The sequence below is a fragment of the Octodon degus genome, unplaced genomic scaffold (assembly GCF_000260255.1).
Source record: "Octodon degus isolate 3935 unplaced genomic scaffold, OctDeg1.0 scaffold00136, whole genome shotgun sequence".
Taxonomy (NCBI): Eukaryota; Metazoa; Chordata; class Mammalia; order Rodentia; family Octodontidae; genus Octodon; species Octodon degus.
In genome coordinates this window covers 2337327-2363899 of record NW_004524712.1, presented here as the reverse complement: position 1 = coordinate 2363899, position 26573 = coordinate 2337327, and the positions used below count along the sequence as shown (strand labels likewise).

The following is a 26573-nucleotide window of genomic DNA, read 5'->3' as shown; positions in this document are numbered from 1 at the left end:
TTTCTTTTTTTTTTAATCAGAGGCCTCAGGTTTTAAAAGTCTTAGATGTACAAATATTTGTGGATTAAAAACTCTTATGGGAGTTGGCCCAAGTTTTCTAAATAGTGTAGGGTGGGGTTGCTGGTATGAGTCCTCGTGATGGAAACATCTTGGACAGATGTGGATGTGCAGTACTCCATATTTAATTAGTTTGGTTCAGATTGCTCAGTTCATTTACATTGCTGTAGTTTTGATCTCTTCTAATTCAAAACAATCTACTTTCAAAATGCTGGATGTCTATTGTACCTATTACACAGTTGTTTCGAATATAGGTTGATAATACATGGGAAAGCACTTTTGAAAGTCAAGATGCTCCCCAGCTTAAGATGATTCCAGATGATTCTTTTGAGCTTCTGATGACATGGAAATGACACATTCATTGAAACCATGCTTTGAATGTTGGCCTTTTCCTAGACAGGCCATAATAGGTGTGGTGCTCTTGTGACGCTGTAGCTCCCTGTCAGCTGTACCATTGCGGTGGTACACGGCACATACTCTGTGATGTCCAGTAGGTTACGAGAATTAAATGCACTTTCAACTTAGTATTTTAAATTTACAATAAATTTATTGGGATGTAATCTCACCGTAAAACAAGGGGTGTCTGTATTTTAAAGCCTTTAAAATTCTATCTAGTATCTTTAAATGCCCTTATTATATTATCAAGAATTGCAGAAGATAATTGAATCCCCTTTTTGGTAAAAGTTGTAAAAGGCTGCATTATACCTGAATAACAGGATTTTGATACTTTACAGTGGACAAGTGATGGCATAACTTTTTTTTGTGCCTCTACGTAAACTGAGGCATTTGGTATGGAAACTCTTCTGCAGCCAAATGCCGCTTCCCAGTGGTCAGCTGCCCCGAGCACCCGCGAAACTGCTAATGATACGGTGGTTTTCCCTGCTACCCCAAGCCACAGCTAATCGCCTCCACTTTAGAGTCTGCTTCTCTGCACTGGCAGGCAGGACCCAGATCATCCACTCAGCCTCTGACTCACTAGGTAAACACAGCTGTTCCAGGAGCAATATTTTCAAGTTGTCTCAGTGAGCTTTATTACTTTTCTTCTGTATTATTTTCTCGCTAGCTTCTTGTTTTCTTTGATGGCGGGTGCTTCTGGGCCACCTTTTCTCTTTTAAGCCACAAGGAACTGACCTTAAGCTGTTAGTCTGGTTTTTGTTGGTGGGCTGCTGAAGGGCACTAATTCTAAAAGCACACCCATCTTTTACCAGGAATCTGGACTTTCTTGTAACTGAAACATTGTTTCCTCTGTTCTCTTCTTCCACAAAGAAATGAATAATTGGTCTTTCTGTGACCAGTATTCCTAAAGCTCTAGAGAAACTGAGCTGTCACTCCTTCAGTTTTATGATTCTGGCGCAGTATTTTTCATACATTCCTCTCGCTTTTTCCACAGCAGCGCCACTGACCTTTGTCTGACAGCTGTTGTTGGTTAGTTTCTCAGATCTCTATTTCTTCATCTAGAAAGTGGGAGGAGGTATTATGTCCACCTAAGACTGCTGGTGTAAGAATGAAATGAGCTTATGTTTATTCAGTCTTGTGCATAATGCCTGGCCAATGAAATATACTTACTAATTTTTATCATATATATAAAATTGTTTATTTTTTCAGGGCACATAAATTATTTTTATCTTCTTCTGTTTATTCCGTATCCTGTTTTTCATAAGTATTAAGGCTGTCTGCTTGTTTTATCTGTCTTTAGATTGGTAATCTTTTAATCTGACCTTCATTTTTCTACAGAAATAGGACTTAGAAATTAGTCCCGTATCTGTGAGGTGTCCCTCTTAGCTTTCCCTGGGCTGGTCTTGCTGAGGCATTTCTTCCTCTTCCCTGAGAGTGGGTGGCTGTGGGAGGTGTCTCTGGGCTGAAGTCCCCGTTGCAGCACGGCTGCCTCCCCAGGAGTTTGGTGCCCTCAAGCCACATCCCTTTATCATCTTCTGAGTCCAGAAGTTAAGCCGGTGCAGTTAGCGGTTCTTGTGCTCTAATGCAGTTGTAAGAGTGTCTTTATAAGGGAAGACCAGAAGTACAGTGAATGCTGCCTCTGTGTGCTCACTGACAGAAAGGCAGGTTTGTAAGAACCTTCTGGAGTGTCCTCCTCCGCCTTAGCCAGCAGCTCTGGCACCATATAACCTCTGGCTACTCCCCAGAGTCAAGGTGATCATTAAAATGAAGGGTCTCCCCTCCCCGAGAAGGTCTTGCCTCAAAAATGTTTTGTAATCCAGGTTAGCCTTGAACTTACTATGTGCCCTAGCTTAGCTTTGAACTTGTGACAATTCTCCTGGAAAGTGAAGGACACTTAGGCAGCCACAACAGTGGCCAGGAGCCACAGCTTGGGCACATACAGCTCTTTTGTAGGGTGGACCCCCTAGTCTCTGCCTCCATGTCCTCTTACACATGACTGGTGCAGACATACGTCTATGGGGTAGCTAGGTCTCAAGAATACAATAAAAGTAGAGCTGCCAGGCTTTCTTGAAGCGAAGAGAGGGCTATGTGAGATGGGTGGATTCTGGGAAGTGTATTTGATCTTACCCAGTATGTAAGATCTTTTTTTTTTTAGGGGGCTTACTGGGGATTGAATGTAGGTCCTTTGCACTGCACTATATCCCTAGCCCTTTGGAGAGAGGGTCTTGTTAAGTTGTCCAGGTAGAAATCCAGCTTATGATCAATTCTCCTGCCTCAGCCTCCCAAAAAACAAGATTCTAATTCTTGCCCATTTTCTTACTGTCTCTATTACTTTGTTCCCAGGGGAACGCATTACTCATTGTGTTTTATTTACCACCTATGTGTAATTTATCAAGGTAGATCTTCTAAGGTTGGTCCAGCCAATTGTTAATAAAGAGGGACTGCTAGGATAAAGCAAAGGAAAAATAAAAACCTTTAAGCCTTTCAACCGTCACATCATAAAATTGTTTTTTAATTTGTTTACTCTGAGTAACAGATTATAGAGTTTAGATGTTGCCATGTTTTAACTTTAAGGGCTCAGGATGGTCTAGTAATGCCAGTGGGGGCAGGTATATTTCCAGCTGGGCAGAAGACACTGAAATAATGAGAAGTTCTTCACACTTCTTTCTTTTTCTGTCTGTCTGTCTCTGTCTCTGTGTCTCTCTGCAGTTCCTTTTGAATCAAATACAAAAGCAGAAACAGTCACACCTTCTGATGCTATTCAGAGTGATGAAAGAGATCACAGAGATGGCTCAGAATCTGGCTTGCTGAGCTCATTTCCAGGGAAGGGACCTCCTGGAGCAGCAGAACCATCACCAGAGAAAAACGCCAGTGGCACCTCTGTCCCTGACGCGCCCATCATCCTGAGCCCCCCGCAGACCCCCACAGCAGACACATACCACCTGGTGTGGAGGGCGGGCAAGGACGGTGGACTGCCCATCAATGCCTATTTTGTCAAGTATCGAAAGGTAATGTCTGTTCTCCTGAGCATCTTTCTCTCTTCACTCTGAAGCTTTGCTTGTGTAACGTGCTTCGCATCTTACGTTTGTGGAAGGGCAGAAAAGAACAGGGATGTTCCAGAGTGTGGTGAGTTGTTAGATCCAGTCACGCTGGATTGACCAGTTTTACAAAAGTAATGAGAATGCATTAAAAATATTTTTCTCCAAATCAGGATTTTAAAAACCTAGTAACCATTTCATATTTTCAAAATCAGGCTCTTTGTTTTATCCTTTTGGTGTCAAGGCCCATAAACCACTTTAAAACTGTAATTCCATCCCTTGCTAAGATTATAGCATGCAGTTTATTTAGCAAATAAAGCAGTTTTTCCTAGAAACAACTGTTTGAACGAAGCCTCTGGCCTAGTTTTTGAGAGCTGTTTGTACATTCTAGGCCATCTTCTTAATCGTGTTACAGTCATTGCGTTAGAGTCTTACGTTACTTGGTCATTCGTTTTAGTAAACCTGGGGACTCTCTTTGTTGATTCTTCGTATATTTTTCCTCCATGGGCTTGTATTACGGCAAAATGAAAAAGCTCCTCTGTTGAATGAGATTTATAAAAGAATGAAAAAGGAGATGTACTCATATTTATAATTTTTTTTGTCTAAGACATTCTCATATCTTTTGTTTAAGTAATGTCTGATATTTTCAGTGGCTGGAAAAATCAGTGTCATGGTGTTGGGAAGTTGACCCACTGCTTATAACCTGATGATTCTAGATGAAGAAAATAAAATTGTTGGTGATCATCTACCCTGAACTGTTTTGTGACACTGTCTCTTGGTTCAGTAACCAGGAAATGACTAATTAATTGGATCTCTTTATATTTCCTCCAACACACATTAAACGATGTCAACCCATAAACAAGAATGGTGGAAATCTTGCATCCATAACTGTATAGTTCATATACATGCAGATATACTTAATATATTATAGCTTAATTTGTCATATACATTATATATAATATACATATATCTTATTTATCATATACATATGTTACCAATACTGTATTCTTTCAAAATTCTTCCATTAGCACAGTAAGCAAGGGGATTTTTGTCCCTGTTATAGGTGCAGGAAACAGACTTTGAGAGGTTCAGGAATTCCTGAGTTCTTGCTCCTTGTATTTTTTACTGTGAATTGTATTGTATCTCCTCCTTTCCTGCAGTGGTACCTCATTCCCGAAAGTCCTCTAGAGTCATGTGAATTCTAGTTTTTATTAAATGTGGATGAAAGATTTCCTGTCATGCATCTCTCATCATTTGAGGGTTTCTCTTGAGCAGCTGGAGGACGGTGCTGGTGCAGTGGGGAGCTGGCACACGGTTCGAGTCCCTGGCAGTGAAAGTGAGCTGCAGCTAACAGAACTGGAGCCCTCCAGTCTCTACGAGGTTCTGATGGTGGCAAGAAGTGCCGCGGGTGAAGGGCAGCCTGCCATGCTTACCTTCCGAACCAGCAAAGGTGAGTGTAAGCTTCCATCCGAGAAAGGGGCTGGCTGTCTTCATGCCAGATGATTAATAAGAGTCCTTTTGGGTAGTAGAGATTTTTAGTTATAAATTATTGAAGCAAGCTTATCATAGCATTTTTGGGGGCCACATTTGAGTAGTTGCAGTGTCCCATTCCATTCAGTATTCTGCAGATATTCCTGAGTGCTCAGGATTTGCAGCATTAGAGAAGATAATGCAGGGAAAAGAGATGGTCAAGATCTGAACCATCTCAGTGGAGCTTGTACTTCTATAAAGAAGGTAGGGGCTGGCCAGATAGCTCGACAAACTAAAATGCCTGCTTAGGCAAGCGCAGAGACTGGGGTTCAATCTCTGGTGTGCTGTGCCAGCCCCACCCCTGGGGTGCGCTGAGACAGCAGCTGCGACTGCGTATGGTGATGTGTGCCTGTAATCCCAGCTTGGGAGGCTGAAAACAGGATCACTAGGAGCCCAGTCTGTGTAGTGAGACCCTGTAGACGCTGTACTAAATATATATATAGAGAGAATAAGAAGGTAGAGAAAAAAAAAGTACAGTCATACTTGGATATCAACTGTAAAACGGAATTTGACTCATTTCAGCTGGTATTTACTGAATGCCTTCGTGTGTCCAGCAGCACACAAATAGACAGTGCTGTGCCCCATGGATACCACATTTTAGTTGGGAGAAGCTCATGCCTAACTTACTACTCTATTAGAAGTTGGTGTTAACAAAAGAGATAAATTCAGGGATGGATATGAGAAACGTGTGGGGTGGGAGTTATAAGTAAGTGGCCAAGAAATCCACAGTAACCAGTTGATAGTAGCAAGAGGGAGTGTCTTACTTTTCTTGTTGCTGAGACAAAGTACCCAGCACCTGAGATTAAAGGAGGTTTATTTTGGCTCACAGTTTAGAGAGGTTTCATTCTATACTGGCAACTCCAAGGCAGGGTGACCTGACGGGGAGACACTGCAGAGAAAAAATAGGCAGGTGGGTGAGAGCACATTCCTCTTTCTGTCCCTCACCGTATGCAGGCTGCCCATCCTAGGCGGATGTAGCACTCACACCCTTAATCCTAGCCAGTGCTGTGCCAAACCAATCAGTGCACTGATAATGGTAACCACACAGCCTTGATTCTGGCGTCAAAACTCTGGATCCAGCCACCTCTGAAAGCCCCTCATGACTACATGAGGCTTTGTGGGGGTGACATCCAGACATGAGCCACAGCAAGGAGGTAGGAAGGCATGTTCTGTCTGGGGAAGAGCACTCCCAAGCAAGAGACTAGCAAGTGCCAGGGCCCCAAGGTGGGGTGTGCTTGGGGTGTCCCAAGCAGGACCAAAGTCGTCATAGCCACGGAACAAAGTGAGTGGGAGGCTAAGGTGGAAAGTGGGAGGCGGAGGTGAAAAGGTGCTCAGGTAGACAACAGGATCACCAGATTGCATCAGCCTTGTGGACTTCACAAGGACTTTGGCTTCTCCTCTGTGTGGCATGATGCACCGTCTGGTCTAACAGGATGATTCTGGCTGTAGGGGATGTGGGGCCTGAGGAGGGTCCAGGCAGAGACACCAAGTATGACAAGTACTGTGAGCGGTTCCCAGGACACTGCTGGGAGAGGGAGCTCAGGGAATGGTTCTTTTTCCCATGAGACAGCCCTTGAGGGAAGTTTAATGGAAGATTCTGTTGTGAGCCAGCCAGAAAGGCTGTGAGTGAATGGAGATGGGAACTGGGTGGAAGATTTCCTTTTGGCTCTGTCGCAGAAAGCAAGTCTGAGGAGTGAGAAGAAGTTCCCTATTGGCTTTTGAAAAAGATCTTTTTATCTAATTATTAAGTCTGGTCAGCAAATGATGTGTACTTTTTTAAATATACCTCCAGTGGGCTAGTGAGATAGCTCAGCGGACTAAAGCAACTCATTAGGCAAGTGTAGTAGGGACCAAGGTTCTATCCCCAGCATCACATGTCATGCCAGCCCCATCCCCAAGGTAGGCTGAGCTGCCCAGAGTCTCAGTGTACTGGCGTATGCCTGTAGTCCCAGTGCTGGGGAGGCTGAAAGCAGGAGGATCACTATGAGTCCAAGCTGTGTAGTGAGACCCTGCAACATCCAAGTATGTTGTAAATCAGTCAGTCTATTCCAACAGATAGTGAGTTTAAGCTCAGCTGCCTATGTTGTAGGGTTATAATAAGCTTCTCTTCTGGAATGTTAATAACCTAAGTTTGCAGGCCAAAATAATTTTTGGGCTGCAAGAACAGTCAACATTTTGGCTCTAGCCTTTCAAGGTCAGTGAGGACTCAGGACGCAGGAGAACCTGTACTGTAACATCCTGTAACTCAGTGGTGTCCTAAATTTTCTGATCAAGATTATGGGGCCACAGAGGAAAGTGATCTATGATGTAGAGTGTGCCTAAGGAGAATCACCTGAAGAGAAAAAATTCTCTCAGGCTTTCACAGAGAGCACACTGGTCAAGCAATGGCTGTGACTCATCCACATGGCTGACACTGACAGAGGATCTATAAACTGCAGTACAGGGTTTCAGGATAAATCTTAAGGGGATTTGACTGACCTTGTCAGATACAAAAGTTACATTTCTTGTTATTTAAGTCTTGCTTTATCTTGGTCTTAACCATCCAGCAGAAAAGTATAAAAGTGAAGTATAAAAAGTAAAGCCATATTAATATGCTGAGCTGTAAAAGGTTCAAGTCAACAACTTCTGACATTGCCAGTCCTACGGATAACCCACTACTATTATGGTTACTGGACTATATTGTATTATTTTGCTGAATTCATGTACCTACAATATTTAAGGGACAATGGAATACCCTTCTCTGACAAAACTGAACAAAAAAAGGGGATACAAATGAAGGACCATTTTGTATCTGTATATTCAAAAGTTAGGACAGATATACAGCTACTTTCTCTTAATTCAATGAATGGAAAGATTTGTTCTAATAGTGTTTGTGGACAGGATACCATGTCTGCATCTTGTACTATGAATAACCACTAAGAAGACAAACAGTATACAATGTATTAATTATTGAAACTGTCCTACTAATTGGTTTTGGAACTGTTAAAAAAAATCAATCTATCTGTTTACAGTTAATTTTCACCATCAGTCTACAATTCTTTATACCATGACCTATAAATACTAAATAATAACGTGTCTTACTTTTTTAAAAAAAACCCAGCTTTACTTTTTGGATATGAAATATTGAAACTTACTGTGACTTTTTGTCTATGAGGATACTTAGCAGAAGCTTTTAAATAATGAAGTAATTTTTGGTCGGCTTTTAAGGTTAAGTGAGTGTTTATAATATAGGTATTATATTTAGATGTTGTGGCAGTTGAGCCCTCTCTATATTTGTATACCAGCTAAGTTTCATAGTACTTTAAAAAAAATTACTTATAAGCTTAAGTTGCATTGAGTTTTGATTTTTGTTTTTTAACCTTCTGTAGAGAAAATAGCATCATCAAAAAACACCCAGGCGTCCTCTCCGCCTGTGGGGGTCCCTAAGCATCCTGCTGTTTCTGAGGCTGCCAACAGCAACTTTGGAGTGGTGCTCACTGATGCCTCCAGGCACAGTGGAGGTAAAGCAAGGAATCTTTGCTCTAATATGTTTGTTTATTCACACTTCTCATTGACCTGTTTTAGAACTTGGGGGTGCAGAGATAAAAAGTTAGGATATAATCTGTTGTTCAGCTCCTTTGTGTCTTATTTCAGCCATTTTTTAATGTCCTAGGTTTAGTTTGGCAACTTTGTCATGAATTTATTTAACGTAAGAGACTCAGATTCAGAATATTCTGCTACTAAGTTTTTATAACTCAAAAGAAGGATTTTTCTGTTTCCTTTTTGGCAACAAAACTTAACTTTACATCTTGAGTTAAGAAAGCCTAAATTTTTTTTTTTGTGTGTGGTTTATCATCAGTGGTGGTGCCACTGGTAAATGTGTTACTGAATTACATGTCATAGTCACTTGATTGCTATACCCAGTTACCTTAGGGATTTTAGATGTGTGAGCAGTAAAACCTTCAAAAGGTTTCTTAGTATGTACATTTCACATTTATCGTTCTAGCCAAAAGTGTGTGTGTGTGTGCGTGTGCATGTGCATGTGCACATATGTGTGTATGTATGGAGCTGGGACTGAACCCAGGACCATGTATGTGCTAGGCAAGCATTCTGTGTATTGTTGAGCAAACCACCAGACCTCAAATGTGCATTTTGTGGCTGCGCTGACATGTTGGGACTTGTAGAGAAGACATCACATTTCTCAGTTGAGCTTCAAGGGTCTCCAGACTTCTCTCCCAGTTTTCCACGAGTTGGTTTCGGCAAAGGCAGGTGAGAATGCTTCGACCTCCCCTTCTAAATGTTGTGAGCTTTGCTCGCCTGAGTCCTTCCACCACAGAGGCACCTTTCAGTCTTTTTAGACAGATTCCTTGTCTGAGTGTCAGCTTCATGTGAATAAAGCTAATGTCTGAAGAGCAAAAAGTATGCTGTTTGTTTAATACATCCTGTGGAAGACACTGTGCTAAATGTTTGAAGAGCAGAGATAAAATAATCCTTCCTTTCTGTGAATTTATAGCATAGTGAATGCTAGAGACATCTAAACCCGTGCTTCTGAGTAGGTGAAATATCTAATTCCATACCTGTAGAGTGTAAAAGTCCCCTCCAGGTTCTCATCTCAGTCTAAGAAGTCAGTATTTGTAATCGTAAAGATATGTTACTGTAATCCCACCAAGTTAATTCCAATCTACCACTCCCAGTGCAACCCACAGTGAAAGTAAAGACACTAAAACATACTTATAATTACTGGGGAGCCAAGTGACCCTAAGTCCAGCCACAAAGATGGCTTTCTGGAACAAAGAGGCTGACTCAGGGCAGCACCTGGATTTTATTCAGTGAAGGAGTGGCTTGAGGAGGAATAACTGAAAATTGTGGGAAGTAGGTGACTCTGTGAGCTGAGCTAGGTAGGTGGCCTACATTTACCTCTGCCATATGCAGAAAGGATATGCAGAGAAAGTAAGCTGTATCATGCTATTGAGGTAGTATCTAATGTTTTGGGGGGTCTGGTGCTTCAGCTTTGATGTGGTCTTTCAAGCCCCAGGAAGTCATAACCTCTGTCTTGAGGCTTGATCCCAGCTGGCAGAGCGGAGCATTGGCTCTTTGTCCTGTCTCAACCTGGCTCACACTAAAGAATAGCAGGTGTAGGTTACCAGGGAAACACGCATGCCACCTTCAAAGACTATCACCAGCACCTCACCTAGATCAATATACATTGCTTAAGGCCAATTGAAAGGATAAAGAGAAGTCCTAGCCAGCTCTGTACATACCAGTGTAAGGAAATAGGGTCAGGCTCAGTCAAAATGGAGACAGTCACTCTTCTTTCAAGGAGAGCTGCTCAGGTGGAGGGCCACCTGAGCAGCTGGTCCTCCACAGTAGAGTAGGTAATATAGACCAATAACCTAATAGAATGATTTTGATTCATTCTGTTTGAGATTATACTGATGGTGTTCAGGGATCACAAGAAAAATTCCCATGTCATCCACGTGATTCCAGGAGGATGAGTAATGGTGATAGAAGCTCCTCAGCACCTTGAGCTGAGCCGCAAAGGACAAAAATGACACCATGAGATGAAGAAACAGAAAACAAGGTTGTAGGCAAAGATGTCTTATGCAAGAGATGGACAAATGACGTGGTCTATTTTGTATAGAGATTAGAGGTTTTATTTAGTATGATTGGATTAGTGTCAATTTGCATGAAGGATATGAATTCAGCTTTCAAAGTCATGAGTTTGGAGTTATCCAAAAGGTAGCCCCAAGAAGTGATTTATACCATCTTCCTAACAAGGGAAGGTAGCATATCCCTGGTACAGATTAGAAAGCTGAGGTCTCAGGAGTTCTGCAGCGTGCTCAAGCCCATGCAGGCAGTGGTGGACTGCTGCTCAAGTCCAGGGCTTCCAACTCCAGGTGCAGCGTTCTTTCTTTTACACCCTGAGAGTCATGTGCTGTTTCTTTAAGACACGTGAGATGTTTCCCCCAATAACTTTCTTCTCTTACTTGATCCGTGGTATTTAATGTGGTTGAGCTTCATATAAATCAATATAAAGATGTTGCTTAGTTTTCTAGTGTTTAAAAAGTGGTTCACTAACAGCTCTACTCATTCTGTTTTCATTGCTTTCTAATTGAAAGGAATACAGTAAGTATCACTTAACGTTGCCTGCTTTGAATACGTTCCTTTTATTGTCCCTTCAGCAGTTTGTTCTTGAAATGCCACAGCTTTCCCCAGGCAATACTACATTCAACATTACTACCTCCTTTGTTATGTATTTATAGTCAGGGCTGAAGAGGTGTTGAGACAAACGGGTATTGTCTGAGCTATGTAGCACAGCTAGGTAGAGGGCTTCCTAACGGGCCTCACTGAAGCTGTGTTACCACAGCCCAGGGTTGGTGCTCCACTCACAAACTCTGTTGTCAGCACCCCAGAAGATGTGGGATCACCCGAGCCCCTCCCCATGATTACAGAACTCAAAGGTGACTCAGAGTGGAAATGCACCAGCCTGCTCTCTTGAGTTTCCTGTGGGCCGTATTGATTCTGTCAGCATTCTTCCCTTGTAGGAACCAAGTAGATACCAGTACATGGTGATTACTTACATTCATTGTGGGGAATCGGCGCATGTGCATGACACACCTTAATTTTTTCTTTTAACCACCAGGCTTCTTGGTTAGAGGATTTAAGCGGCTGATGACTCACTCCTGGTGTCTCCAGCTGCCGTGGGGGCAAGCCCATCTAACTTGTGCACCAGGGCACCTCTTCCTTTGGCCATGTGAACTGAAAGCTGCTGGACGTCAGCTCCCTGACCCCCTTTTTCTACATATTTATATGGCTCCTCTTTCTCAGAACATTCTTCTTTACTTACACAATGTCTTCCTGCATTTATTCTGAGCAGCATTCTCTTGTCCCATTATTACCAGTATCAATTTAACCAATTTTTTTCTTTTTGCCACTTGCGATCTGTATCTTTTTTTTAGACTTTATTCTTTATTTCTTTTATTATTATTTTTTGCCTGCTCAGTCCACCCTGAGGGTGGGGCTGGTGCAGCATATGGTGCTGGGGGTCGAACTGCAGTCCTCTGTGCCTGCCTAAGCTTACCTAAGCAGGCCTTTAGACCGCTGAGCTATCTCGCCAGCCCGCGATCTGTATCTTGAAGTAATAATTCATGTAGCCTTGAGATATACTAGAATGGGATATAAAAGTAATGGTTAATCTAGTAATCAGGAGGTTAGGTAGGCTGAGTATGTGTTATATAGCTTGAGTGGATAAAGAAGAACATTTCTGTAAAGTAACACATAATTGTGACAATCTGTTATAAACGATAACCACAGCAAATTTGATGGACCAAATAAGAATTACTTACACATTATTTTACTCAGGAGTCCCAAACAGGCAAGTCAGAATTGTCATATTCACGAACTCTGTCAGCTGATTATCAAGTCACCGGTCGTTTTACTTTTCCTTGCATTTCTTATTTTTCACTGTTCATTTCCCATTAGCTTTTATGGATGCCAGGAAGACAGCCATAATATTAACTCTGGCAGAAAATTGAGTGAGAAACCATTAATAGCATGAGGTTTGGGGTTTACCCTTTTCGGTTTATTTGTGTTACTCTTGTCTCTGGGTTATTCTTGCCCCTGTGGCTTCCTCTGAAGTGAGTGTTTCCATTTTCAGTCCCGGAGGCTCCAGATCGACCGACTGTCTCCACTGCGTCCGAGACCTCAGTCTATGTCACGTGGATTCCCCGGGCAAATGGTGGCTCTCCCATCACAGCCTTCAAGGTTGAATACAAACGGATGAGGACGGGTGACTGGCTGGTGGCAGCTGAGGACATTCCTCCTTCCAAACTTTCTGTGGAAGTTCGAAGCTTAGAGCCAGGTTGTGCTGTTCAAGTGTGTCCTTTTGCTAACTGTTAGGACTGTGTATTTTTACTGCATCGTTATTATCAAACTCATGAATGCTTATAGTAAAAAGAAATTTGAAAGTAAAGAAAATATAGCCAGGTGTGGTGGTGTGTACCTATAATCCCAGAACTGTGTATGGCTTGACAGGAAGATAACAAGTTCAAGCCTGACCTGGGCAATTTAGTTACTCAGTGTTTTGCTATCTCAAAATAAAACATAAAAAGGGAGCTCAATGTGAAGACCCTGGGTCCAATCCCTGCATTGATCCCCAGCCCAAAAAAAGGAAATATTAAGAGAATGGGTCATCTGAAATTCATCCATCCAGATATTTGGTACTTACATTTTCTTAAATTCCTTCCTAGGTTTTTTTTTTTAAAGATGTCCTGGGATCATGTCATGTATGTTTTATGTCTCCTTTACCCCATATGATATCATATACATTCTCTAATATTGTTTAAAAAATTATTTAAAATCTCAATTTTTAGTAGTTATGTATCTACTCTATAAGTACACAGTACTTTACAGAACCACAGGGGCGCTGGGGCTGGAATTGGACTCAGGACCTTGCACCTGCCAGGCAAGCATCTTACCACTGAGCTAAACTCCCATCCTGTAACCATTTTTTCCCTCTATAGTGTAGATTGTTTCTATGTATTTACAGTTGTGATGGATATTTGTGTGTATGTGTTTTGCTGTGATAGAATATGTTAAGAGGACAAGTGTCTGATGCAGAATCTCACTCAGTGCTGCTGTACTCAGCACTTAGTCCTACGGAAGAGTCAACAGCCACCACGAGCTTGCTCTATACGTTTTCTTTCAGCAGAGGCTCACTTTCCCAGAAAAAAAGTCATGAGGGTATAGAGGAAAGGTTAAATGCCAGAAGATAAAAGCCATAAATAAACTTTTACTTTTATTTGTTTGAGTTCACAGCCATTTCTGTTTCTGGACTTCTAAATGCAAATGGCTGTTTGTCTAACCAAGTAATCTGAGGAGCACGGGAGCACATGGTCTAATCGGGAGGGAGAGCAGCTTTAAATGTGGGCAAAGCTAAGTGACACTTTATAGACTGACACTGTGTTCAGAGGGCCAAGGTTATTTTTGAATGATTGGGACATTTGCATTAAGATTTAACTGTATTCTTACCGCTGAGTGTGGTGGCACATGCGTGTTATCTCAGCCCTGGAGACTGAGGCAGGAGGTTCATTGCCAGTTCAAGGCCAGCCTGAACTGCATAGTGAAACCTTGTCTCAAAAGGACACCCCCAAAAAAGATCTTACTGTATTCTTTAGATTCTGATTTTCAAAAATTTAGAAACCTTAGTATTCTAAGATTTACTAATATTTAATTCAAATACATTCCTTTTATTGTGACTAAATTCTGATTGCCCTTATCCTATAGATAGATAGATAGATAGATAGATAGATAGATAGACTGATTGATTTTTAGTATTTGGTTGTTGCAGGGTCTTACTATGCAGCTCAGACTCATGGTGATCCTGCTTTCAGCCTCCCCAACGCTGGGATTACAGGCATATGCCCCGGACTCTGGCCAGCTCAGCTTGCCCTGGGGGCGGGGCTGTTACCCCGGTCCCTGCCCTTGGTCAGCTTGCCTAAGGAGTTGCTTTAGTCCGTTGCGCTATCTCACCAGCCCATTTTATCCTATTTGTTATTTTAATCCAAAGGGGCATCTGCTGTTCCTTGCTCCTTGCTTCTTTATAAATATATTCACCATATTAAATTTTGTTTCCATTTTTCTTTCAAATGGAAACTGGTACTTCAACTAGTACTGTCTCTGCTGAGTATAACTTAAAAAGGGTGGTAAATGGTAAGTGTCTGCCCTCTTTTTTTTTTTCCTACTTTCTCCACACATCACTAATATTTCATAGCATTCATTCATGTGACTCCTAATAATATCTTGGATTCTCAAATGCTAGGCATTGAACAGCCAGTCCTCACTGACTGTAATTGGCAATTGGGTTGAAGTCTATTCAGCATATAGGCATTAGAATGTGTTGTTATAGTAGATAAATACTTCAATATAATTGTCATAGTTTGAATATTCTACCTTCAGATGCTATAGCTTTTTATAGTTAGAGGGTTTTTGTTTTATTTCCCCCCAAAGGTTCAATATACAAATTCAGGGTCATTGCTGTCAATCATTATGGAGAGAGTTTTCGGAGTTCAGCGTCTCGTCCTTACCAGGTGGCTGGATTCCCCAAGCGTTTCTCCAGCCGTCCCATCACTGGACCTCACATTGCGTACACGGAGGCTGTTAGCGACACTCAGATCATGCTAAAGTGGACGGTACGTAAACCCCTTCTCTAAGGAGAGCTTTGCCTGGTTAGTCACATCAACAATTTTATAGTTTCATATTTTTTGCAAACAATGGAGCAGTTAAATTTTTCATTGAGGAGAAGCAGAAGGGGATATTATTTGCTTAAAAACACATATTCTAAGGGGACATGGTTAAAAAGTTACTGTTTCCTTGGCTCTCATCAAAGCACTGTTAACGTAAAGCATTTTATGATTTATTCAATTTGAACCAAGGCTAGTTATATGCCTTTGAACCTAATGTTTTCATTTAGCAGACCTGTACTTAGCTGAATTTTTAATTATCTTTAAAAATATTTGAATTAAGTTAAAAATGGCATTAAGTATGCTTGCAAAATAAAGCTAGAAAAGTGTTACCACAGATAATGAAATCATAATGTATGTGAATGTTGCATTTATTTTTGTCTTTGACAAATCTTTTTTTTTTTTTTTTTAGTATATCCCATCAAGTAACAATAACACGCCCATTCAAGGATTTTATATCTATTACCGACCAACAGATAGTGACAATGACAGTGATTACAAGAGGGACGTTGTAGAAGGTAAGTCCCACTGGCGGGCTGCAGTCCCCACAGAGGGACTGGGAGGGAGAGTTCTTATGAGCATGAAGTCTACATTGCTGAATGTTAACATGGAGTGAAAAATGAAGAGCTGTACCCACCATTACTCCTGAATTTCTCCCAAGGAAAGCCTAAGTTTCCAATTTAATGTACATAGTGTTTCATGTTTTCATTCCAAAAACAGTTACAAAAGTATGGGAGGAAATACGTTTTGTTAATATTTCAGCTGCAGAAGATGTTGATATTTCTTTTCTTTTCTTCCTTTTTTTTTGCCGGGGATTGAACTCAGATCCTTGCGTTTGCCAGTCAAGCACTTATCCTACTGAGCCATCTCTCCAGCCCTGTTATTTCTTTTCTTTAAGTAATGAGTGACCTAAATATAAAAATTAATTGAAATCTCTAGCTACATTTAAAAAACATCTTACTTTTATTGATATCTATACTAGAAATCAGATACCCACTTTTATAGATTCTGAGAATTAGAATGCATGCAAAAATTAAAAAAAAGAAAACATAATATGGTGGAGGGTGTTATATTAGTGAGCTTTCTATTGCTGTGACAAAATACTTCAGAAAATCAATTTAAAGAAGGAAAACTTTATTTTGGCCCCTGGTTGCAAAGGTTTCAGTTCTTGGTCACTTGTCTCCATTGTTCTTGGGCCTGTGGTGAGGTCAAGCATCATGACAGAGGGTGGCCGAAAGGACAGATGTGCTTAGTTCATGGAGGTCAGGGAGAAGACAGACAGACAGACAAGAGGGAGTGTCTAAATGTTTTAATAAATTTTATTTATAAATTGCCGTAGGCCAAGGTTATTTTCCATATGATTTTTTAGGTCAGATAATGCATATATTTTTTGTTATAATAAATTACTTTAAATATGCTATATTACAATTCTCTGTTATAGCATACATTTTAATATTTATTCAGTGGAACTTTGTCTCATAAGGAAATAGTTATTATCTGACTTTGTATACTTAATATGTCTTAGGCACATGAATAATTTTGGAAGGAAGGAATGATTGTCTCTCTCCCGATGTAATTTTAGTGGCAAAGCTATTTTGTGCTCTTGGAGGTGCAGGTAGTGGCCATCTTGAAGGAGAGAAGGGCTGGAAGCTGCCCGGGGGGCACGGGGGTACCACAGCTTTCTCTGTCTTGACCTAGGTATTAAGCACTGTGCTTGGCTTGTGAACATTAATTTTTCTACATGTATATTTTATATTGATAAAAGACTGCTTAAAAAATAAATGAAATTGTTTATTATTGTTCTGCATTTGTGACCTATCTTAGTTTTAGTTTAGCTTATTTAGAAGAATAACTTATAGTGAGAATGAGTTAGGGTTTTATTATTTAAAAATTTTAGGTTTTTAATTTTAATTTTTAAGTTTGGATATTGCTGTGTAGCCCAGGCTGGCCTTGAACTCACAGTCTTCCTGCCTGAGCCTCTCAAGAGCTGGGATTCTGGACCTTCCCTGCTCCTGCCTTATTTTTAGAAATTTTTACAGTAGTTAAATATTTATGTATAGGATGGCTCTAAATAAGGCAAATGTAAATAAAAGGAGTGCGTGTTTTGTCTTGTCCCTCCCTTCTTAGTTCTGCTTTCTAGCAATGCTTACTGGTAGTTTTCAAACCATAGGCAAATCTCTGAATGTTTAGACTTTTGTGACCTGAGTACTGATGTGGGACTGGAAATCAGCTAGACAAAGCCTTTGCGTCTAGTAATAGTGTCTGCAAACGGGAGTTCTCTCTTACGGCCCACAGAATTTGTTTATAACCCTAATATTCTGAGATGTTAGATGTGTGGGCAGGTTTCGCTGTGCTGTGCAGCTTGCTCATTCCTTACCTTCAGGCTTACGCATCTGAAGTTCTTCTTGTGGTAGGTGTAACTCTTGGTGTGCTCTCCCAAACGCAGGAAGAGAAATGTTCCTCTTTTGCACGTAGCACTTACTTTAAGAGCTTCTGATTATTTATATATAATGGACCTATATTTAAGCTTTAACGTTGAAACAACTTAGAATACAGTAAAAGAATAAATATATTATTTAAATATTCCATCTTCTGAATTATAAGTTCCACATTTAAATGCTGTGTGCAATGTACCAGTGCTTTCATGGTGAGTATTTTTAGCTTGTCAAGTTAAGTCAGGTTCTGGAGTACCAGAAATTACTCTTTTACTTAAGTCCCTGTTTTTGTTTCTCTCTGGTAAATTTTTCCCTTTTCTAAAACATCTTTTTTGAAAATAACTGTTTATCAATCAGTGTACGCTGATTGGTCTTAAACCTAATAATACACTTGATCAAGAAAAATTCTTTCTCTTTACTGATAGTTCTTATAATTTTAGCTATTGGAGGTATTACCATAACAATGGCATATGAATCTAACTATATATAAAAACTACTTTCTTCGTAGCATATCAGAAGCCTGGCTCAGTTGCACTCTCACTAGTGCTGTGAGAGGAAGACTCCAGGCCTAGGGTAGCGCTTACTCAGGAAAGCGGTCACAGTAGGTGAGGGTGAAACCCGGTCAGGAAAGACCTCGAGAAGTAAAAATAGAGGACTTCAGGGGAAGCTTTTGGGTTTTAGAAATAGGTGTTTTCCAGCTTCAACTGGTATTTGAGTAAAAATAACTTGGGGGTTCTCTTTACACTTATAAATGAGGCACAGAATTCCTTACTTCTTGAAACTTTCAGAGATCCTTGATCCTAAAGCAAGCAAGAGTTTTTTTCTCCCTTAAAAAATGTGAGAGAGTTTGTGAGAGGGGTTTTGTGTAGGCGACACAGAAAGAAGGTCGAGCTTTCAGACTGAAATGTTTTTGTCTGTGTTGAATTAGAAAGGAGCCTCTGATACTGTACTGTGTGTCAGCCAAGTAGGTTGGACTTGCACGTGTGGCTTTGTTTTGGTTTGGTTTTCCCCCTCTCTTTAATTAATTCTTAAATCAGTTGGTGGTGTACTTGAATTTCTATGTAACAGTGGAAACAGTTTGAAGAGCTGTTTTCTAGGAGGGATTAAGAGTGCTGGAAGAGTTCATTAAATCTGGTAAAAGTGTCCCTATTTATGAAAGTTTGTCACAGGTCCATGCAAGTAAAAATAGAGAGTGATTTATTCCCAAGTGTTCAGTTTAGGAGTGTTTCTAAATGAAATGTTGGCTCCGTGCCACGAGTAAGCGAATCGTTCCATTAGAGATCCGAATGCAGTTTGGAGACCCTGACTCAGAAGCAAGACAGTTTTGGAAGCAATGGCTGAGGGTGTCCTGTAGGGGAGCTCGCTTTTGCTTGGTTCCCAGCTGATTCCCAAGGCCTTTGTCTGTCTGTCCATCCGTGTTGTGTCTGTGGTAATGAAACTGAAAGCTTTGCGAAGGGATGGCTTGTCGGCACCTCCTTGCTATGGGTCGTGCGCTCTTTGCTGACCCATTTATGGCACTGCTTTCTTGAAGGCATACATAGTGGGTTTGCTTGCTGGGCTGAAAAAAGGGCCTAAAATAGTGAGGTATCTTTTTACTTATACATACAATTAACATTATTTTATGAAAGACCACTAATTTTTAAAAATAGGGATTACTGATGACAGATACAGCTTTAATTCAGCTCTACTTTTTTCATGTCACCTAGTAGAAGTGCTGTTTATTGGTGGTATACTGTTAAAACACTTACATGAAGTATGTTTTTTGTCTTAAAAGCTGTACTAGGTGGAAATAGATGCTATTCCAACCTATTCTGAAAATATTGAATTGCGTTATCGTTTGGAGTGTATGATGGGCAGAGCTTATCTTTGTATTTTTCCCTCTAGGGTCAAAGCAGTGGCACATGATTGGCCACTTGCAGCCAGAAACCTCGTATGACATTAAAATGCAGTGCTTCAATGAGGGAGGGGAGAGCGAGTTCAGCAACGTGATGATCTGTGAGACTAAAGGTAGGAGGGGGGTTGGGGCGCTCTCCCTGGGCAGCGCCACCGTTCCAGACTTCTGATCTCACCTGCAAAATATATCAATATTGGCATCTTTTCTTAAGGAAATTTCCACTTTGGACCATTTTCTAGGTACACATATGTAGACTATCTCAGTAGAAGTGTATCTGCTGGCTAGAGCACTGGTTTAAAAAATCATCGACAGGGTCTTCTGAGTTGCCTAGGCTAGGGTGGAACTTGCTGTCCTCCTGCCTCAGCCTCCCAGATTATACTCGTGTCCTACTTAACACTGTTACAGTGGCAGCCAAATTTCAACATGATTTTTGGAGGTGCTATGAAGCCACAGTTCTTTACACCTTTTGATAGAACTCTTATTATCCACATTTTCCAAATACAGAAATTGGGGTTCCTGATGGCAAAAGTTATATAGCTAGTGACAAATGGTAGAAATAAAATATAAGAGGGGTGGTCTGGTTTCAAAGGTTGCTGTGCTCCACTACTTTTCTGTGACATTTAGCACATCGAGAACATAGGATTTGGGAATGGAGAGAATGCTATTCACGTGCCACCTGTTTTTAGTATCACCACTGCCCAGAACACCAGTAAATCAGATAAAAGTGTCACATTTACATGGGCTCCAAAAGCCTTTGTTTGGGGAATTCTTATATTAAGCATGGAGTTTGCACATTATATGTAGTCATTCTAACAGTAAAAGCTGTATTTTCTTACGTGGTTATTTTTAAGACATGGGAAAAGTATGAAATATGTAATACCGAGTCTTGGTGCAAAGTACATCAGATAGGAAAGCTTTCCTTCCAGGCATAAGGTGAAGTACTACTATTTCAAGGCTCTGGGAGTCTTCTACATGTACAGTTCAGTAGGTAACCGTGTAGCAGTGCAATTCAGACAAAGTGTACACATTTCAGTCCTTATGATCTCTCTAAAATTTGTGGACTAAAACTTTGGCACATTAGAGTTTTAAGCTGGAGCCTTCTTGGTGACTCCCTGGTGGTCAGATCTCTCAGCAGGGAGTGTAAACAGACTGGCTTCAATTCCTCACCAGACCTCCTTCAGAGAGTAAACCATTTCATAGACTCTGTGTTCACTCTGACATCATGTTTTCTTTTATATTTCAACTAGTGAAACGTGTCCCTGGAGTCTCTGAGTATCCCATCAAAGCCTTGAGCACGCCTCCAAGTTCTTCCGGAAATGGAGGAAGTGTTGGGTCTGCAACTAGCCCGGCAAGAAGCAGTGACATGTTGTATCTCATCGTTGGCTGTGTGCTTGGTGTCATGGTCCTCATTCTTATGGTTTTCATTGCAATGTGCCTGTGGAAGAGTCGCCAACAGAATGCCATCCAGAGTAAGTCATTTATAAGTATGTCTATTTTTTCTAAAGATGGTATAAAAATATTGTGAGAATAAATATGGATTCGTAATGCTTCCATGTATTAGTGTCATGGTATGAAGCCCTTTAGATACTCTCCCTTCAGAGGAGATGACTTTAAAATTATGCTTACTGTCAGCCAAAGCAAGTGGAGCGTCAAACTAAATTGCCGAGTAATAACCACCAAAGCCAACACTAAGCATGTCTCCAAGTAAATAGCTGACTTGGTGCTAGGAAACCTTGGCTTGGTGGGACCACCAAAGAGGAAGAGCCTTGGGAACGTGTGCTCGGGAGCTGCTCGGGAGCACTTTGTAGCTGGTGCAGACCTGGCCAGCGGTGCGCAGAAATGGGTGGATTCCAAGGAATGCAGCGAGGCCTTCTGAAGTGCCGCCATTGACTCACACAAGGGGAGAGTATGAGGTCCTGTCTCTGCACTTACTGTTCCCAGATTGCTCTGGAGTGGCATCCTCTCCCCAGTAAACGTCTGGTCAGAAGTGTGCTTGCACTGTTGGTGATGGTACTATTATGAAATTAATAACTCATCTCTCCTGCTCCCCAGATATTATAAAATATGTTACTCAAATGAAACAGGAATTTTAGATTCTGGTGGGAGAAAGGATATTTTCAATTTCTTCTTCAGCCCCCGAATAAGGGTGATAAAGACAAGAAGGTACCAGTAGTGACAGGCAGTTCATCACATGGCTGCCCTTTAGTTACTAGCTCAAGAAAGAAGTAATGCCTTTGAGCAGACGGAGAAAGAGATGATGAAGTGAAGCTGAAAGGGTGTGATAATTTGGCTGACCCTTTTTCTAAGTGGTTTTAATGCTCTTACCTTTGATTATGTGTGTATGAAATCATTAAAATGTGTGTTGAATAAGCCATTGACATTACTTCGTTTCATCAGGTAATAACTCCTTGACTTATCTTCTAGGTGCCAGATATTATGCTGGACAAATGACAAATTAAAATAAACATGGTCCCTGTTTTAAACACATATACTCAGTACACACTTGCTTGAGAAAGTACAGGAGTGCCATCTCTGATGCCTTTGAAAAATTACAAAAACCTCGACAACAGATTCTGTCATTTAGATCCCATGGATTTAAAGGATATTTTACATTTTTCTAAATACATCTAATGTGTCCATGGAAATCAGAATTGCTGTAGTGCTTTTAGTATAAGGAAATAGAGTAGCCTTTTGCTTTTGGTACCCCACACCCTCCAGATCCCCACACCCTTCAAATCCCCATCCCCTCCATATTGCGCTGTCAGGGCAAATAGGCTATGTGAATAGACAGTGAATATACATAAAGCACTGCCTTCTTCTTTGAAATGGTGTTTATTGTTATTTGAAACATCCTACTTGAAGTTAGGCTTTTGTTACTGCTTATACCATGCTTTTTCAGCCCTTTGAAACATGTAGGCATTTAAGCATTATTTGTTAGTGTTGCCAATACTTTCGTAGTTTTAGATCATACAAATTTATTCTTTCCCCTTTGGGTGATTTCTCTCTGGTTAATTTTTCTTCCTGTTAACAGAATCATAGTTAATTCAAAGTTTCTACATAACTCCACTCTGTAGAGAAAACAGTAGTGACTTTATTAAATTATATCTCATAAGTAAGCTCTATGACAATATTTTATTTATTTATTTATTTATTTTTGGCAGAACTGGGGATTGAACTCAGGCCCTTGCACTCGCCAGGGAAGTGCTTATTCTACTGAGCCATCTCCCCAGCCCACTGAGCCATCTCCCCAGCCCACTGAGCCATCTCCTCAGCCTATGACAATATTTTAGAATGTTTTAATTTATGAGTAGCATCTCAGGGGTATCGCTATTGAAACTTCCTAAGTAAGCAAGAAGATTATTCTTTTCAATATCTGACTTTTTAATTTTTGTTTTCTTTTAACAGAATATGACCCACCGAGATATCTCTACCAAGGGTCAGATATCAGTGGGCAGATGCTGGAGTGTGCTGCTCTCCCAGGAACCACCCGGATCAACGGAAGTGTTCACGCAGGCTTTCTAGGTGGTGGCAGCCTCAGCAATGGCTGCGCCCATCACCATCACAAGATGCCCAATGGAGTCAATGGCATGGTCAATGGGAGCTTAAAGGGAGGACTCTACCCTGCACACAGCAACTCACTAACTAGGACGCATGTGGAGTTTGAACATCCTCATCATCTGGTAAATGTAAGAGACCGAATTCTAAATGGCAGCCGCTGGGCGTCAGGGTGCCCAATGCCAGAGCAGGGTCACCACTTGGCTTTCTTGTTAGAGAGGCCTTACAGGTTCCATGGAAGGAAATTGTATCACCAGTAGCCCCTTGATCTTTGATTTCTTTTTTACAATTATTTAGCACACAGTGTAGTATATCAGTAAAGAACATAGTAGAAGTTGTTCTTGAGATGAAATGGAAAACCTCTGGGCACAGAGCAGAGTAGATACTTTACAGTCAGCTTCTTTGGAGAGAGTCTGAAAACACACATGCTGAGGAGTCCGCCAGGTAGGGAAACTAGCCAGTTGGGAACAGGAGGTAGCCATCTAGGGTAGTCATGTTATGAATTAGGCAGCTGCAGTGTAGTACCTACCATTCGCATGTGGGGCACGCCAAAACCCTAGGGGTGCTGTAAAACAGCTGTAAGTCTGAAATCACTGGTTATAGTCATGATCAGAGTGCATTCACCTTTTCATGGTTCTGGGGATGGAACCTAGGGCTTTGGGTATGCTAGTCGAGGACTCTGCCACTGAGCTAAATCTCTGGCCCCAGACTTTTCAAAGCACTGTGAAGACCACGCAGAGCATGTCTATAAGCAGCTGGGTTTGGCTTCTGACCTATTATGAGTTACTGCTTGTTTTTTCCAGTATGTTTTGTCACTGTGGCTTGTAAGCTTTTTGCGTCTTACAGTCTCAATATTTAGCCCTAAGGAGTGACAAGCCATTAAATTCCTTTATTTTGGAGATAAGTAGCTAGTATAGTTTAATTTTTTAAATGGGCATAGAATTACTAGCATATTTTATATTTATGCTGGTTAAAGGTGTTCTCTAGCACTAGGAAATTTGGCATATTAATATTGCTTGGGGGCTGGAGCGATAGCTCTAAGCACCTGCCTAGCAAGCAGCAGGACCTGGGTTCACTCCTCAGTACCACATGCCATGCTGGGGGTGTGCTGTGCCAGCCACTGAAACTGGACATGGTAGTGCCTGCCTGTAACCCCAGTGCTTGGAGGCTGAGCCCGTACAATCACTGCGAGTGTGAGCTGCAGAGCAAGGCCCTGTACCAAGTAAATAAGTTAAAAAATGATTTTTTAAAAATTAAAAACTATTGCTTGGAAGTTCTAACATATTCTTAACTAAACAGGTAGCTTGTTTAGTTGACCAAATTAAGCATTCATTTAGATTTTTGTCATTGTTCTGATTATGGATGAATTTGTCATCATCTGTGAAGTGCAATAATTAGAAGTAAATTTAGGTTTTTTCATTTCCAAATACTACATTTGCAGAACAGGATTAAAGTATGTTTTTGTACCTTAAAACTGGAAACCTATGGCTTTTACATGACCCACCTTTTGTGTGTTACTCAAAAAAGTATTTAATTTACTTTAGTGCCTCTTGTTTATCAAAAGATGATAATGGTTTTATTATTTCTGGGGACAGTCAGGGCTTGTGGTCCAGCTTCTCGGTCACCATTTCCAGTCCAGCTCCTACCACTGCAGAGGAAGCTGAAGGAGAGCACGCTCCGTCTGGATGGCGCGTGCTGTTTCCATAAGAAACAAGGCTAGTGCTTGCGTTAGTGCTTGAACATTGAACCGGGGTTTTTTTGAACAGGGATTTGCTATTTAAATAATAATTGCCCATGAAGGGCACCACTTAGAAGTAAGGGTCTCTGAAAATAGTAAGAACCTGTTTTCTTACTCTTATCATTAAGTGGGAGGAAATAAGGAATTTTAAAATGTTAGCGATCATAAACATCATTAACTTTGACCTGTTCAGTGGTTCAGATAAATAGGTTATTCTGTAGGCTGTAAGCTTCGTTTTCTGAATCTTTGGAGTTCACTCTCATGAACATAGTGTTAGGAGTAGTCTCTCTCAGTATTTTTGTAATAATTCTTGTTGCTGTTTGGATCGGAAATGCTGAAAATTCTCGGTGTTTTGGTTTGTTTACATTCTGGCTGTGGTGAGATGAGTGCAAATGGAGAGCGTCCTGGGGAAACAGCTGTCTGGGCTTCGCCGCCTTAAAGGCCTGCTTCCGGCTCAGGTGCAGTGTGGCCGCCTCTGGCAGGCACCCTTACCGAGTTCAGTTCTGCTGTTCTTTATCAAGAGGCAGAATTCTGACTGCAACTGTAGGGCCAGTTCAGTTTTTAACTTCGAGTATGCCACTGTACTTGTCCAGTGAGTGTACAATGAGGGATGTGTTAATCTGGGCATTTTCCTAATTGCTGGGCAGTTTCCGCCAGAAGCAACATCAGAACATTCATGCTGCCCTCCAAGTCATTGCTGGCTGAGAATCCGCTCCATCTGGAAAAACACGACATGTTTGAAAGCTTAATGTAGTCAAGTGAACAGAGCTAAGCAGAGCAATGACAGGCAAGTGAAGATGGGTCGCTGTAGTGACGCCGCTCAGGCAGACTGTACTCCCTGTTTCTCCCGCTGGCACCACCTCGAGTTTGGCTGTGACTGCTAGAAAAAGAAAAATGAATGGGAGGTTCTGATGTACGGCATGTTGTGGGCCCAGTAGATTTGAAACGTTAGGGGGAAGTGAGTAGCCTTCTCTCTCCATTTGCCTTTTTCGCAGTACAGAAATATATGGCAAATATGAGAGTTCAGTTTTTGGAGTACAGTTTCATATTGCATTGAACCCATTTCTGAGTACATAACAACCCCGGCGTTGCGCAGGGAGTAGGTTCAGGCGTGCCTGGCGCCATTCGTTAGCCGCAGGACATACGTACTTGTGACTGTGTGCCTGGCGAACTGCAGCGCCCTCAGCGCTTTTTTCTTTCCTCTTCTCCCGAACTTCCTTCTTGCCCAGGGCAGCGGCATGTGCGCAGCAGTCCCGCAGGTGGACCCTCTGGAATGCGTGAGCTGTCGGAACTGTCGGAACAACAACAGGTATGTTGGCGGGCACGCACACGAGTCATTTGATGAAGACGTGTGTCCTTTACTTTTTCTTCAACAAAGGAAATCTTTTGTAAGATATAATACTCAAAATTTACAGTCTTAAATTGAAAGCTGTGTCTACTTTTTTCCTACTTTATGATTTTTATCTTTCTGTGCTTCAGTGTCTTTAGACATATATATTAAAGGCTAAATTTCTCACAGAAATATGATCAAAGGGTTTAATGTTCTTGAAAATTTTAAATTAGAGTCACTCTGTTTACACTGTTTCTCTTTTCTTAACTCTTGTATATTATGTGACATTATGAAGATAAAAAAGAATATGTTTGAATGTTGAAGGAAACAATAAAAACAAGCTGGACACGGAACCGGAGAGATGGCTCAGTAGAATAAGT

At 41.1% G+C, this 26573-nt stretch overlaps 1 protein-coding gene across 8 annotated transcripts in view; it reads left to right on the top strand.

Annotated features, from left to right (window-relative positions):
• Positions 1-26573, top strand: part of Cdon (cell adhesion associated, oncogene regulated) — a 99099-nt gene that overhangs the window by 45111 nt on the left and 27415 nt on the right. For 6 of the 8 annotated variants that reach the window (XM_023701466.1, XM_023701463.1, XM_023701467.1 and 3 more), the window contains 10 exons: positions 3163-3461; positions 4767-4941; positions 8390-8521; positions 12658-12861; positions 15009-15190; positions 15654-15759; positions 19561-19683; positions 20818-21039; positions 22976-23256; positions 26093-26172. In XM_023701466.1, coding sequence (XP_023557234.1) covers positions 3163-3461; positions 4767-4941; positions 8390-8521; positions 12658-12861; positions 15009-15190; positions 15654-15759; positions 19561-19683; positions 20818-21039; positions 22976-23256; positions 26093-26172 — 1804 coding nt within the window. The remainder of the gene's footprint in view (positions 1-3162; positions 3462-4766; positions 4942-8389; positions 8522-12657; positions 12862-15008; positions 15191-15653; positions 15760-19560; positions 19684-20817; positions 21040-22975; positions 23257-26092; positions 26173-26573) is intronic. The other 2 variants (XM_023701462.1, XM_023701469.1) reach the window with 2 other exon arrangements.